At 41.0% G+C, this 13,179-nt stretch overlaps 1 protein-coding gene across 1 annotated transcript in view; it reads left to right on the top strand.

Annotated features, from left to right (window-relative positions):
• The first annotated feature begins 763 nt into the window (after positions 1–763).
• Positions 764–13,179, top strand: part of LOC124269627 (neuroligin-4, X-linked-like) — a 143,497-nt gene continuing 131,081 nt past the window's right edge. Inside the window, 2 exon segments of the mRNA XM_046704663.1 lie at positions 764–1,432; positions 1,434–1,635. Coding sequence (XP_046560619.1) covers positions 1,190–1,432; positions 1,434–1,635 — 445 coding nt within the window. The 5' untranslated portion in view covers positions 764–1,189.

Here is a 13,179-nt window from a genome sequence, read left to right as displayed (position 1 = left end):
ATAACAAGAATAGAACTGAGAGAGAGTGGTCTGACGTGGTGGTTACTAGTCGGCACTGACAACTTTCCATTTTACAACATGCGAGTTAAAGTAGGTTGCTATAAATTTACTGGATCAACATTTTTAGGTTTAAGTACTGAAGAAATTCTTTCGATTTTCGTTATAATTGCAAGTGACGTCTCCCAATGTATATTTGTCAATTGCTGTGTCACACAATCACTCACAGAACCGCAACTGACCTATAGAGTCAACGAAAGGGGATTTGTCATGTTATTAAACAGTTATCTCATCTCGTCCCCAGAGATAACAAGAAACCTCATTGCCAACGGAAACCTGCAGATTTTGCAGTTTTAATAATAACTTTTTTACCAAATGGGATATTCCCAAGTGGGAGATTGCCCTTGAGTCCTGCAACCCAAGCAGAAGGAATGGCTAGATATCGAGCTATGCCGCCAAATGCCGCGTAAACCTGATGCTCCGATAACGTGGAAGACAATCAGGAATCAGACTCCACTCATTACCAATGGAACGACCCGTTGAAAGTGTGACGAAAACAGCACAAGGCATCTTCGATCGAGTGGAAATAAAATTCATTGAGTCCAACGGTCAAATAAATACGTTCCCTAAGCTAGGGAGTTGAAAAACAGAGGAGATCTTCCCTATGCATTCGCCGCCTACTTCCCACGTGAATACAACCTTGATATATCTCCCTGTGCAGTTGGTCTGTACGTTTGCCCGCCGGTGGCGAGGTGTGGGAATATTCACGGCTTTACACTTCTAAACCAGCTCTAATTCATCATCTTCTTCACTCAAACACAGTACTTCCCCCGTCTCATTCAGCCGTGAGACGAACTGCCACTTCTGCGCATGCGCACTCTATTGGGGCACACGTCTGCCTCCACGGCACACGAACTCTCCAGTTAAATTTGACACCCGCGGAGGATCCGAAGTGATGTTTTCAAACAAGCCAGAATTGCTCGCCGCTCGAATCCGACCATGCTTCGCTGTTCCTCGCGCTGAGGCTGAAAATTGCGATCTCTTTATAAAGTGGGTAGCGGCCAAGCTGAGCATCGATATAGCTATTCAAAGGGATACTTTGTCTGGTGGCAGTAGCACAGGCGGCTTCTACAGTTCATGTCATGAAAAGCAGTGAAAAAGTTGGCAGTGTGTTATCTAAGTTTTCGTTACTATGGGCGGCCTGGGGGTAGAGTGCATTGTCATCCTTGTCCTTGTGTTTGTGTTTAGTTTACACCTGGAACAGAGCGGGGGACGAGTGATCATGAAACAGCTGAGTTCCCGTGTTATTAATACCAGGTATGGAAAAGTTCGAGGAATTCTTGTTGAGTTTCCAAACCGGTATCTACGCCCGGTCGAGGCCTACTTAGGCCTCCGCTACGCTGATCTTGACCAAGGGAATATGCGGTTTATGCCTCCCAAAAAACCCTGTTGAAAAATGGACGGGAATTCGAGTAGCTGTTAAAAACCAACCAGTCTGTCCACAAGTCACTCACCACGAAAGGGATTTAAGTCTGAGCTTACCTGAAGGTCGGGTGGCACACCTGAGAAACATCACCCCGTTCTTAAGCGAACAAGGGGAGGACTGTCTCACACTCAATCTATATGTTCCCACGAAAGGTAAGTGATTTTTTTTCCTTCACGGATACATTAATCTATATTGCTGTTCCACATTGAAAAGGAAACGTGTATTAGGTTCTTTTTCAGCATGTCGAATTATGTACATTTATGACAATTGATATTCTAAGGCTGTTCGTAGTTTGTGGTGTTAGGAAGCTGATATGGAGGGATGAAAAGGGGGACACATGACATTTCTTCAGCCACCTTACGTGTCAATCTGCCGTTCTCTATCACGAATCTTCGTGACATGATGAGGATCAAACACTCATTTTCACATCTAGATCCAAATATTTATATTGAACGATACCTCACCCTTCCTATCAACAGTATATATAATAGGCACAGAATAACTCCATGACACATGTACATATGTAATTAATACATTAGTGTTCAGACTTTGAATTCGTATCACAATTGAGGGAGATCCAAAGCACCAGCTGGGCTTAATCAAACAAGGATGCTTGTGGTTTGCAGCTAGATACCTACACCATGAGTGTTTCGTTAGGAGGACTGACACATTGATATCATCTCTTATGGATACTGCAGCCTCTACGGCAGTGTCACAGCAAGATGAACCCCAACAATATCACTCCCCTTAGCTGTATGCAATCACACGATACGAAAGAGCAAGTCTTCTAGGAAAAAACTTAACTGGAATTTATTCCATCGAGAACGGAATCAATAGAATTTGCCGACTTTTTGTTTAGACTCGTGAATTTTCCCATTTTCATTATTCCTACGGGGTTTGAATCATGGCTTTTTCACTGACCATTGCATATCCTTTTACGGAAATTTACTAGTTTCTCATTAAAGTCACGGACTGGCGAGTATGTGTGTTAATGACATGTTTTGACAAACTGATGCCGGGTTTGATGTGAATCAAACGTCAGGGGGAAACTAAAGCTTGCGAAAAATATTGCAACGAGATCTCGACCAAACTGGCATTTCATTTAAGAAACATTTGTTAATACGAAACTGATTAAGCATATATTTCTGCATGTCAGATGTAATAGTAATGTTCGTTGGTAGACATTATTGATAACCAGATCGTCGTGGTTTTTATGATTGTTTTAATGGAAAACACACGTTATTTCAACGGTGGTGACAGCCCGTGAGATGAAACACGTGCTCCAACCAACCTTGTACATTACAGATGTACATGTCATGTATATGTATTGCTGACGTCAATCATGCACAGCTGATTTACCGTTACACACATCAGTAAATTACGCCAGTGGCGCATTCCATAGAAAAACCTACATTATTAAATTATGTGCAGACATAAATGCCTGTTCACATGGCGAGGTGCATTATCTAAAACAAATCAATATGCGTTATTTCGACATAGCAAATGAATACGTGTTGGTCTTCGAAAGCAATACTCTTAAAATGATGAATTTGTGCCAAACAACGCGTTCTGTTTATCTCCACTACATTGTTACGTAATACCCGAGAATGCAGGCTCCCGTTGACAGCACATTTTAAAAATCTGTTTCGTGATCGCCTCAACAAATGGCTAGGGTATGTGTCCTATCAGTGTAACATTGTTAGTAAGACACAATGAATATTGATACCAACCTGTTAATAATTCATCGCGGAATACAATTGGTAGTCCAAGTATCATACAGAGTTATATTGATTTCGGTAGGAATTCAAGGTGTCAGATGTGTAAGCTAACAAAACTATGAAAGAGATTAACTAGCCCCAATTGGGCTTGGTTATCGACGCTATGCCTTGCGACAAGAAACCGTGTCGATTTCACAGTGACAACTTGAGTCGAGGTCTCTGTGAAACGATCGACGGGTAAATGAGATATCCTTGTCTGAGTATAATGCTAGTAGATTCCCCAGCTCAATGGCATTGATGAATTGTCACCGTCGATTGTGTGTTTCATCTGCATTGTTCTGATTCTGTCTTGTCAGTTTCTCTGATAGGTGTTATGACATTACACCGACATGCTGTATATTTCATGTATTTGGTAATCGTCACTTTCTCTTGACATCGTGTGTATTGGATGTACATTACATCTGTCTTTACACTGACATGCTGTATATTTCATGTACTTGGTAATCGTCACTTTCTCTTGACATCGTGTGTATTGGATGTACATTACATCTTCATAACACTGACATGCTGTATATTTCATGTACATAGCAATCGTCATTTTCTCTATACATCGTGTGTATTGGATGTACATTACATCTGTCTTTACACTGACATGTTGTATATTTCATGTACATAGCGATCGTCACTTTCTCTTGATATCGTGTGTATTGGATGTACATTACATCTTCATTAAACTGACACACTGTATATTTCATGTACATAGCAATCGTCACTTTCTCTTGACATCGTGTGTATTGGATGTACACTGTATATCTCATGTACATTGCTATCGTTACTTTCTCTAGACAACTTGCGTATTGGATGTATGATGATTTGTTTGTAAACTATATTTATGTTTTGATATTTGCAAATGTTTTAAGTATAATTAGTTGTTTGTAAACATGGATTTATGTTTTTTATATTTCCAAATGTTTGAACAGTATAATGAGTACTGTTCTTTGTAATTATAACACACACATTTGGTAGATGAGGTGAAGTGATAAGTGAGATAGCTAACGTGTGCCCTTTGTAGCTATACGAAGTTTATCGGTTGGAATGGAAGCAAGCAGATAGCCGAGGTACTCCATTTTGTATCCAAGTTGCAGAGGGGAAAGATGCGGGTTATCGTTATCTCGAATCACTGGACAGTGAGTGAAAGCGTTGAATTAACGCCGCTTTGAACGGTATTCCAGTTATATCATGGGGTGTCTGTTTAAAATGGGAGGAGGGCCCGAAATAATGCATGTGTGAGATGTTGAGTATTGTGCTGGGAAATGTCGGAGCATAGTCATGTCGATCCAGCACTCGAACCAACGACCGTAGGCTTCTAGAGCACCCACGAAAGCAGCTCTGCAGATAATGACTGGATAACTGATGAGATATTTAGAATGTTAACATACAGGAATAATATTGTGGTTTGCATAATCGGTGCATCGACTTAGTGAGTGAGTATGGTTTTACGCCGCTTTTAGCAATATTCCATCAACATCACGACACCAGAAATGGGCTTTACGGATTGTACACATGTGGGGAATCGAACCCGGGTCTTCAGCGTGACGAGCGGACGCTTTAACGACTGGGCTACCCCACCGATCCCGGCGCCTCGATGTAGTGATGTTTAGAAATTCACAGTGGAATAAAACCGTCCGGTCTACATAATAGTCTCGTGTGTTTATGTGCAAACATCTCGTCTCATCCTTGACCTTGACCTTGCTATGCTCAACGGAGTAACACGTTACTTTCACAGCAGTGTTGAAACAAGACAATGTTTACTTTACGTGTACTTAACACGCGTCGTGTTTTGACCGTTGCCATGGTGAAATGGTAACCAGAAGCATAGAAATACACACGATCATATAAAAGTTGCAGTGAGGTTGGTATAGTATTGAAACAGCCTATTCCGAAGTTGGGTCTACGCCACACAGTCACCTTGCACTGGACGCTGAAAATACAGCACGGAGTTGTGTCCATTAGCTGTGTCAGGATCTGCTGATACATCCTCCAGTTAACCCCGGATATAGTGATCGTGGTGGGTTAGCGCCACACATATGGGTTCAAGCAAAATAGGAAACGGCTGAGATCTGTATCATTTCGGGTTTCCATCCCATATTACGCAGACACGTTATGCGTGATATAGTTGAAATACCGAGTGAGTGAGTGAGGATGTTTTAACAATATTACAGCAACATCACGACACCAGAAATAGGCTACACACATTGTACCCATTTGGGGAATCGAACCCGAGTCGTCGGCGTGACGAGCGAATGCTTTAACCACTAGGCTACCCCACCGTCAGCTGAAATACTATTTAAAGTGACGTAAAACCCACTCACTCACCAAAACACTTTGAATGTGTCCATATCCGGGACAGACCTTGTGTGATTAACGTAATACCAAACAAGCCTCTCTAAGTGTAATGGTTTCTAAATTGATAGTGACACGGAGCTGATTAATGTGTAATATCCTCTCGTCAATGTTGCAGGAGTAACTCTATATGGTATCTATATATTTTCAACACGATCACAATCCCATAACAATTACCTTTGGAAAAGCGTATTGACTCACAACGACTGCGAATTAATCGTATGTCGTCAAAGGACGTGTCAAGACCCATTTGCTGGTTGATCTTAATTAACGGGGTGTCAAATACCTTGTTTGATGAAAGACAGATTCAATTGAGTTGTCTCCGCAAACATACTGAATGCATTTAACTGTTTTGCTTGTTTGAAATGCAAATTGCCTGTTTGGACGGATAGCTGCATCCAACCTGTCATCAACATAAATCACTCAAGAATTTAAAGGATTGTGTGCTTGAGTGATGTAATTCAACGCGTAATCAGTCTTTCTATCTTGTTCAAATAGTGGAGGTGTTTGACGGATACGATCATATCCCGCTGGTATAGGGAGTTGTCAAGGGGTATTGATGTTCACAGAACTCAGAACAAAGTTACTGCCATATTTCAAGATGAATTGTGAGATTATGATGTCATCTTTAATGACTCATGTGTGACGTCATTTGTGGCTGAGTCTAGTTTTATGCCGCATTATTGCAGCAGTACGATGGGTGACATTAGACTTGTTGGGACCTGTTCCTATGTTGGGAATCAAACTCGACGTGACGACAATCACCTTCACCTCTAGCCTCCCTCACCAACCGACGTTCGACGTCACATAGTGCATGGTGTATTTCCCTGCACGTGACAGGAAGTGACGGTGCAATCGAGCTAACAACCCTCGTGTACAATTTGTTGCTGCAATTGACGTGATCGTAGAAGCACAAGCAGATGAGTGGGCGAGTAAAATGATCAATTTCCTAGCCACATAGCAACGAGAACACATTAGGGATTAGATCATGTAATCAACACGGGCAAGGTTACGTATTACACGCCGTCGTATGGCAAGAGCACTGCTGTATGGCTTTAAGCAACAAACAATCATCTCCTTTTTGAATGCAAATTGTGTGAATGGAAATATCTTCCGAATACAGGAGAATGCTGATTAGGGGTGGGTATTGCAGAGAATTTTCGTATTGCGATATATTGCGATGTGAAAACATGTTTTGCGATATGTATTGCAATATATTGCATGAAGTATTTTTAAACAAAAAAACTACTTATAATCGAGTTAATGTTTGATTCATAGAGCAAAAACACAGCAAAATCACTATGCTTGATTAAGCTTTAATAACAACTTTTAATCATGATAAAATAGAAATGTGAATATTTGGCACAACTGAAACAAGGAAATATCCGAAGATTTCTGAGTGTTACGAAGTTTTCCGAATGCAAGTCAAAATACCGGTTTTCGATCAGCATATCGCAATACGTATCGTTTTCATGTCTGAACCGATAAATACCGGTAAACCGGTTATATTGCGCAGCCCTAATGCTGATTATACGATTTGTCTGAATAACTGGTGTCATCACTTTTCAGGGATCCATTCATATTACTGTCATCATCATTTTAGCCTTTACGTCCATGTTATGTTTTGGCACAGTGTCAAGACTGACCACTGCCATCTTGAGAACCGGTCATGACGACTTAGTGTTAACATTACACACACAGCGGTTAACCGTGTGGTTAAAGCGTCTGCTCGTCACGTTGAAGACCCGGGTTTGATTCACCACATGGGTACAATATGTGAAGCCCATAATTGGTGTTCCCCTCCGTGATATTGCTGGAATATTGCTAACAGCGGCGTAAAACCATACTCACTCACAGCGGTTAATCATTTTAACAAAACAATACCGTCAAGATAAGGCATCAAATCATTGTCAATAATGTAGAAGATCGCACAATATTGGTGTTTCATTTCTATAACGTGAGTTGTAATACGCCCCACCGCAATTCTTGGAAAGTGCCAGCTTTTGCTTTATGGGAGACTCTGAAGATGATCGACTGCTGTTACAGTTAACACTGAAACCCGTGTAAAGTGTGATTATGTATGAAGGTATATAAACCAACCAACCAGCCTTTTTGAGACGTCTTCCGCCCAATGTCACAGTATCATGCTGTATATGACCACTTGAATATGTAGTAACGGAAAAATACTGTAAAATTAGATCGTTAAGATATAGACACCATGTATGAAACATGTTTCAGATTACCGTAGAAAATTAAACCACATTGTGAATACATTACCTAAGCATTATTGCACATCCAATGAGCCCCAAAGGGCACTTCACAAATAGATTTTGGATATTTTCAGTGATGCTGCCAATAAAAACAACACTTCACAGCCAAGTGTGTCTTAACAATATTAAGAAACTGAATGAAAATGTGTAAGATCTATTATATACCAACCAGGAGATATGATAGCAGTAATTGGCTCGTATTCAAGCATGAAAAGATATTTATCGATTCGTATCTTAAATCCATTTAAGATGAAACCGCTGATATATTTCTTCAGGAACACTACATCTAAAAAGTTTCAACCGCGCGCACAATTTTCTCTTCACGGGCGAATACAGGAAGTCGTGTAGTTCTTCCAGTAAAATTCCTCACATAATTGTCGTTCATGAAAACGTACATCCCGAATACACTCAGCCTCTTTGATGTTCATATCAATCAATCAATCCCTTGCATGACGAGTCCGATGTTGCTAACCCCCAAAATTAGGTTTTGACATTCAGTCTGTCGAATCATCTCTCACCTCACTACCGATACACGCACCTCTCATCCCGAGGGAAGAATGGTATCTGAGGCTCCGATTCACCCAAATGCGTTATGGAAATCCCTTATGTTCTCATTCCACCTTTGACCTCGGCACTAGCTCACTCCTATCCTACAACACATGTGTTACCAGTCAGACAGAAGTGAGCAGCCCCATAGGCGCGAGCATATCTCGTAGTTGAAACATTAAAGTATTCTTGTTAGAGGATGCCTTAAGTACGTGTTTTCTTGCAAGCGGGGATGGACCAGCGTGTTACCTAACAAGCCAACGTTTGCCAACGCCGCTACCTGGCAATCTTCGCTGTTCCTCGCGCTGAGGCTGAAAATTGCGATCTCTTTATAAAGTGGGTAGCAGGCGCAGCAGATGCAAGGATGTATGGGTTGTGTCAGTTGTGGCTGGGATCTGTACTTCTCATGACATGATACTCTTTGACAAAGAAATACCTAAGTTTCCATCGCCATGGGTCCCGTGGTGTTAGAGTGTGCGATCCACGCCCTGTTGGTTCTGGTGTGTCTTCTTGACCGCTGTAGAGGAGATGTCTACAAGAATCAGTTGAGTTCCCGTGTAATTAACACGAGGTATGGAAAAGTTCGAGGAATGCTTGTTGAGTTCCCAAACGACCTTCGCCCCGCTATTGCTTATCTCGGTCTTCGCTATGCCGATCTCGACCAGGGCAGTATGAGATTCATGCCCCCGAAAAGTCCAATGGAACGATGGTCAGGAACTGCTTCGGCAGTAGGGAACCAGACAGCGTGTCCCCAACCCAGACCAGTGGACAAGGATTTAGGAGTACCTGGGGAGAGAGCAGCGCGTCTGCGAAACATTTCACCTTTCTTACACGACCAAGTCGAGGACTGCCTTACTCTGAACATATACGTCCCTACGAAAGGCAAGTAGTTTTCACTATATATGTTGTACATTTTCACTTCAAGCGTTGTACACTCTCACTACATGTATATATGTTGTACACTTTCACTATAAGCGTTGTACACTTTCACTATATACGTTGTATACTTTCACTATATACGTTGTATACTTTCACTATACACGTTGTACACTTTCACTATATACGCTACACATGCACTTTCACTATATACGTTGTACACTTTGACTATATACGTTGTACACTTTCACTATATACGTTGTATACTTTCACTATATACGTTGTACATGTGCATCATTTACATAATTTGATGATTCGACACTTCTTCTAATGTTTTATTGACAATTCGATATTCTGACACAGACGCGCACTTAAGTAATATGACAAGGTTTTTCTGTTTCTGTTTTGCCGTCTCGCTCATGAAATGGTGGAACGTTCCTATGAACTCCAAAGAAGCTGACAGTTTTATATAACACGTAATTTGTCCGCATTGTCGCGACGCATCTTCACCGGATGGTACCAATATGGCGAGATGATTGTAGTTTAGTTCTGTATGGGCTGTTATGATCCACGTTTGTATCAAGTATACATAACTGTAGATACTCAATGATCTGTGTCGGAAGGGGCAATTACAAAACGAGTTCATGGCGTAAGGTCGTGATGTTATTTATAATATGGAGGTCACATGTAATGCTTGAGTGAATAAATTAGTACTTTTTCGGCAAGGGGCGGTGGGGTAACTTTGTGTTTGTATCGTTCGCTCGACCCAGGTTCGATTCACACGTGGGTACATTGTGTGAAGCATATTTCTGGCCTCCAACACCGTTACATGGACCAATATTAATACAAATGACGTAAAACCATTCTCAGTCACTGACTATTTCAGCAATTTTATAGTGTACTGTATATTACCGAGACAAACCAAGGACCGATTGCATGAGTACCTACACGCACCATCTTGTAGATGCCAAGACGCACGACGCCGGACGCCTAACCGTCTTCCCTTTAGCTGGCTCTAACCCATGCGAGAGACATGTGAATTAGTACAGGGAGACGATTTAAATGCTGAAAAATGAATGTTGTCCTATGTTGGTGGATTTGAAGGTGGTTTTAAAATATTTGTATCCCTTTTCAGGCGCGTCGCAAGCCAATGTTTTCGTGTAAGCCCGATAGGTTGCAAAGCTTTATATTTAAGGAGTATTGGGGGTTTGCCAAGCCTTTTTAGCAACAATCATGTGTAAGCCCGGTTTTTTTATATAATGGTAGCTACGCCCCTGCTTTTCAAGACTTACATTTGCATGTTTGTCTCCCCGGGGATTTATCACTTAAAGCATATTTTTGTCAGGATATAATCTTACAGATAACTGTTATTTTCTTTTGTTAAACCTGGGACAGATTTCTTTTCATTTAGCTTCAAATTCTGTCTAAATTATTTAACCAAAAAATTCCGGTCTATATTTTTTTTGTACAAAGAAGTGGAACTTTAATTTATTATGCTATGGTACGTGACTCGAATATATTTTTTCCTTTAATTGAAGGATATATTTAAGATATATTGGTGTTTTAATTCAAGCTGAAATATGACGAATATCACATGCATCTTGTAACTCCAGTTAGGCATCCACAATACCATACGTGGCAAGAAGACGTTGTGTTAGAATCAGTCTCCAGGAACGTGACATTCCTGTCTCTATGTGCCATGGTTTTCTTCCAACTCGCTATAGAATCCCGAGAATGTGCTCTCCACTCAGATGAAACCGATATTCACATATTTGCTTGTTAGGGGATGCACTTGACGTAAGCACAGGTACAATCAATAATATTTGCTTTCTTTAACGTGTAGGGTTCGTGGTTTCTGAATTTTCCTTTTTCCTTACTTCATGTAAATAGAGGTTTCATGCATGGTTGCATTGAACCATGCATTCCACACGTGTTTGGGTCTGGAATTAAAAGTAATATGAAAATCAACAAAACAATGAAGCATTCCCATCTGACGTGACAAAGGGTATTTAAATATATACACTAAATTGGATTTGTTAGAACAAAATTGGTAATATTGTTTGAGTGAAACATGAAGTATTTTTTATTTATGTTTAAATAACTTGTGTTTTGAAACTCGTATCAACTTCTTAATGCTCTGTTGATTTTAGTCGCCAACTAAAAAAGAGATTTGATGGCAATTCGGAGCATTAAATGTTATAATTAAACCGGCGCTAGAAGAATATCACAAAGAGATCTTAATAGGGTTAGGATTGTCGGTGTCACAGTCCCTCAACCACATTATTGTCCCTTCCGCCCAGCACTGTCTGCAGTGGAAGTTGCACGAAACACGTCTAGATTTTCCAGAGGAATCTCCCAGCTCACTGATGCACCTTTACAATTTAAGTGTAGTTACTTGGTTCTATTATAAGGATATACATTCTGATGTTTTTACAGAATAAGCGTTGTCTATTCTTTAACTGATACTCTGGGTTATAACCTTAACTCATCATGCCAAAGATTCGAGTTCCTAAATGGTCATACCAAAATATTCTAAAAGTTCCTAAATGGCTGCATAGGTCCAATGTTCGTCTCCCGCGGTCGCCGTTGTTTTGGTTAACGACGTAAAACGAAGAATGTGTGTCTGAAGGTCATACCAAAATATTCTGAAAGTTCCTAAATGGGTGCATGAAGTCCAATGTTCATCCCTCGCCGTTGGTTTGCTGGAGTAAAACCTAAAGCATCGTAAACCAGTCCAGGATAGTTTCTCAACGACCGCATTGGTTTGAACAATGCTACCTAGGTTTGGTTGTTCTACCCCTAGTCAGCAATATCTACTCATACCAAGATGCCTGGTCAATAACTGAACCTCTCTTGGACAGCTCGACGGCTGACTCGAGCATCCCCCCCCTGTCGCCCAGTACGGTGACATGATGGCAGAGCATAACCTCCCGATCCAATTTGGTCTTCTCGTAGGACAAGCAGGAGAGTGCTGGGGACCTATTCTAACCTTTGTCCCTGTGGGACCCCAATTTATGTGATGATAGCCCCACACTCAGCTCTTATATTGCTTATCCAATCACTCTACAATTGTAACCCATGTTGATGGTGAAGATAATTCTCGTTATGGTCAACTCCCAACGTCTGCCTGCCGACAGTTCCACACTATAGTGGTATCTGTTTCCGTTACAGCCTCTGACAATTGCTACGACCCAATGGTCAACTGAAGTACGTAGACAATAATCTAATGTGTGACAGACCGTGGTGTAACAAAGGACCAGTGGTATTCAATTTCAATTGTCCATAGAGGTTTCATCCTGGCAACTGGTGTCTAAATATACAGTATAGATGAATGATGACAAGCGGCATAGCATGTCTGCCCTCTACTATATGACGTGATTGTCCGCAAGCCCTGTAATCTAATATCGAACGTGCGCGTCACTTCAATAATATGTCAACCTGTCTCGATTGTGGCAGACTTGACATTAAATCTTGTATGTATCTGATCTCAGACGCTGCTACGTTATAACGCATGCACATAATGAGATCAGCATATGGATAGTGTCTCTCATATTCTGTAACGTAGAATTACAATGGTTGTAGCGCTGAGACTTTGCTGTCCTTGTGGAACCAGGTACCATGTTGGCCTATATGACTTCATCTGTACTCGGAAATCCTTGTACATTTATAACAACAACAAAGAAAATGGACTAAATGAAATAGTAAAAGACGTCTAGCAAAAGTGCACAATACCGTCCATGTATGCTGCTGTATTTAATTGAGCAAACGTAATGTATCTTTCAATCGTAATATCGTCTGTAGCTAAATATGTACTCATGCAAGAGTCGATAACTATCGTAAAGAAATCACATTTACAAATGATCAAACCTCCCCCTCCCTGCTT

The sequence above is a fragment of the Haliotis rubra genome, unplaced genomic scaffold (assembly GCF_003918875.1).
Source record: "Haliotis rubra isolate DU_JTF1 unplaced genomic scaffold, ASM391887v1 Scf146, whole genome shotgun sequence".
NCBI lineage: Eukaryota > Metazoa > Mollusca > Gastropoda > Lepetellida > Haliotidae > Haliotis > Haliotis rubra.
Note: the sequence above shows the minus strand (reverse complement) of the source record. Positions and strands in the feature narration are given on the sequence as shown.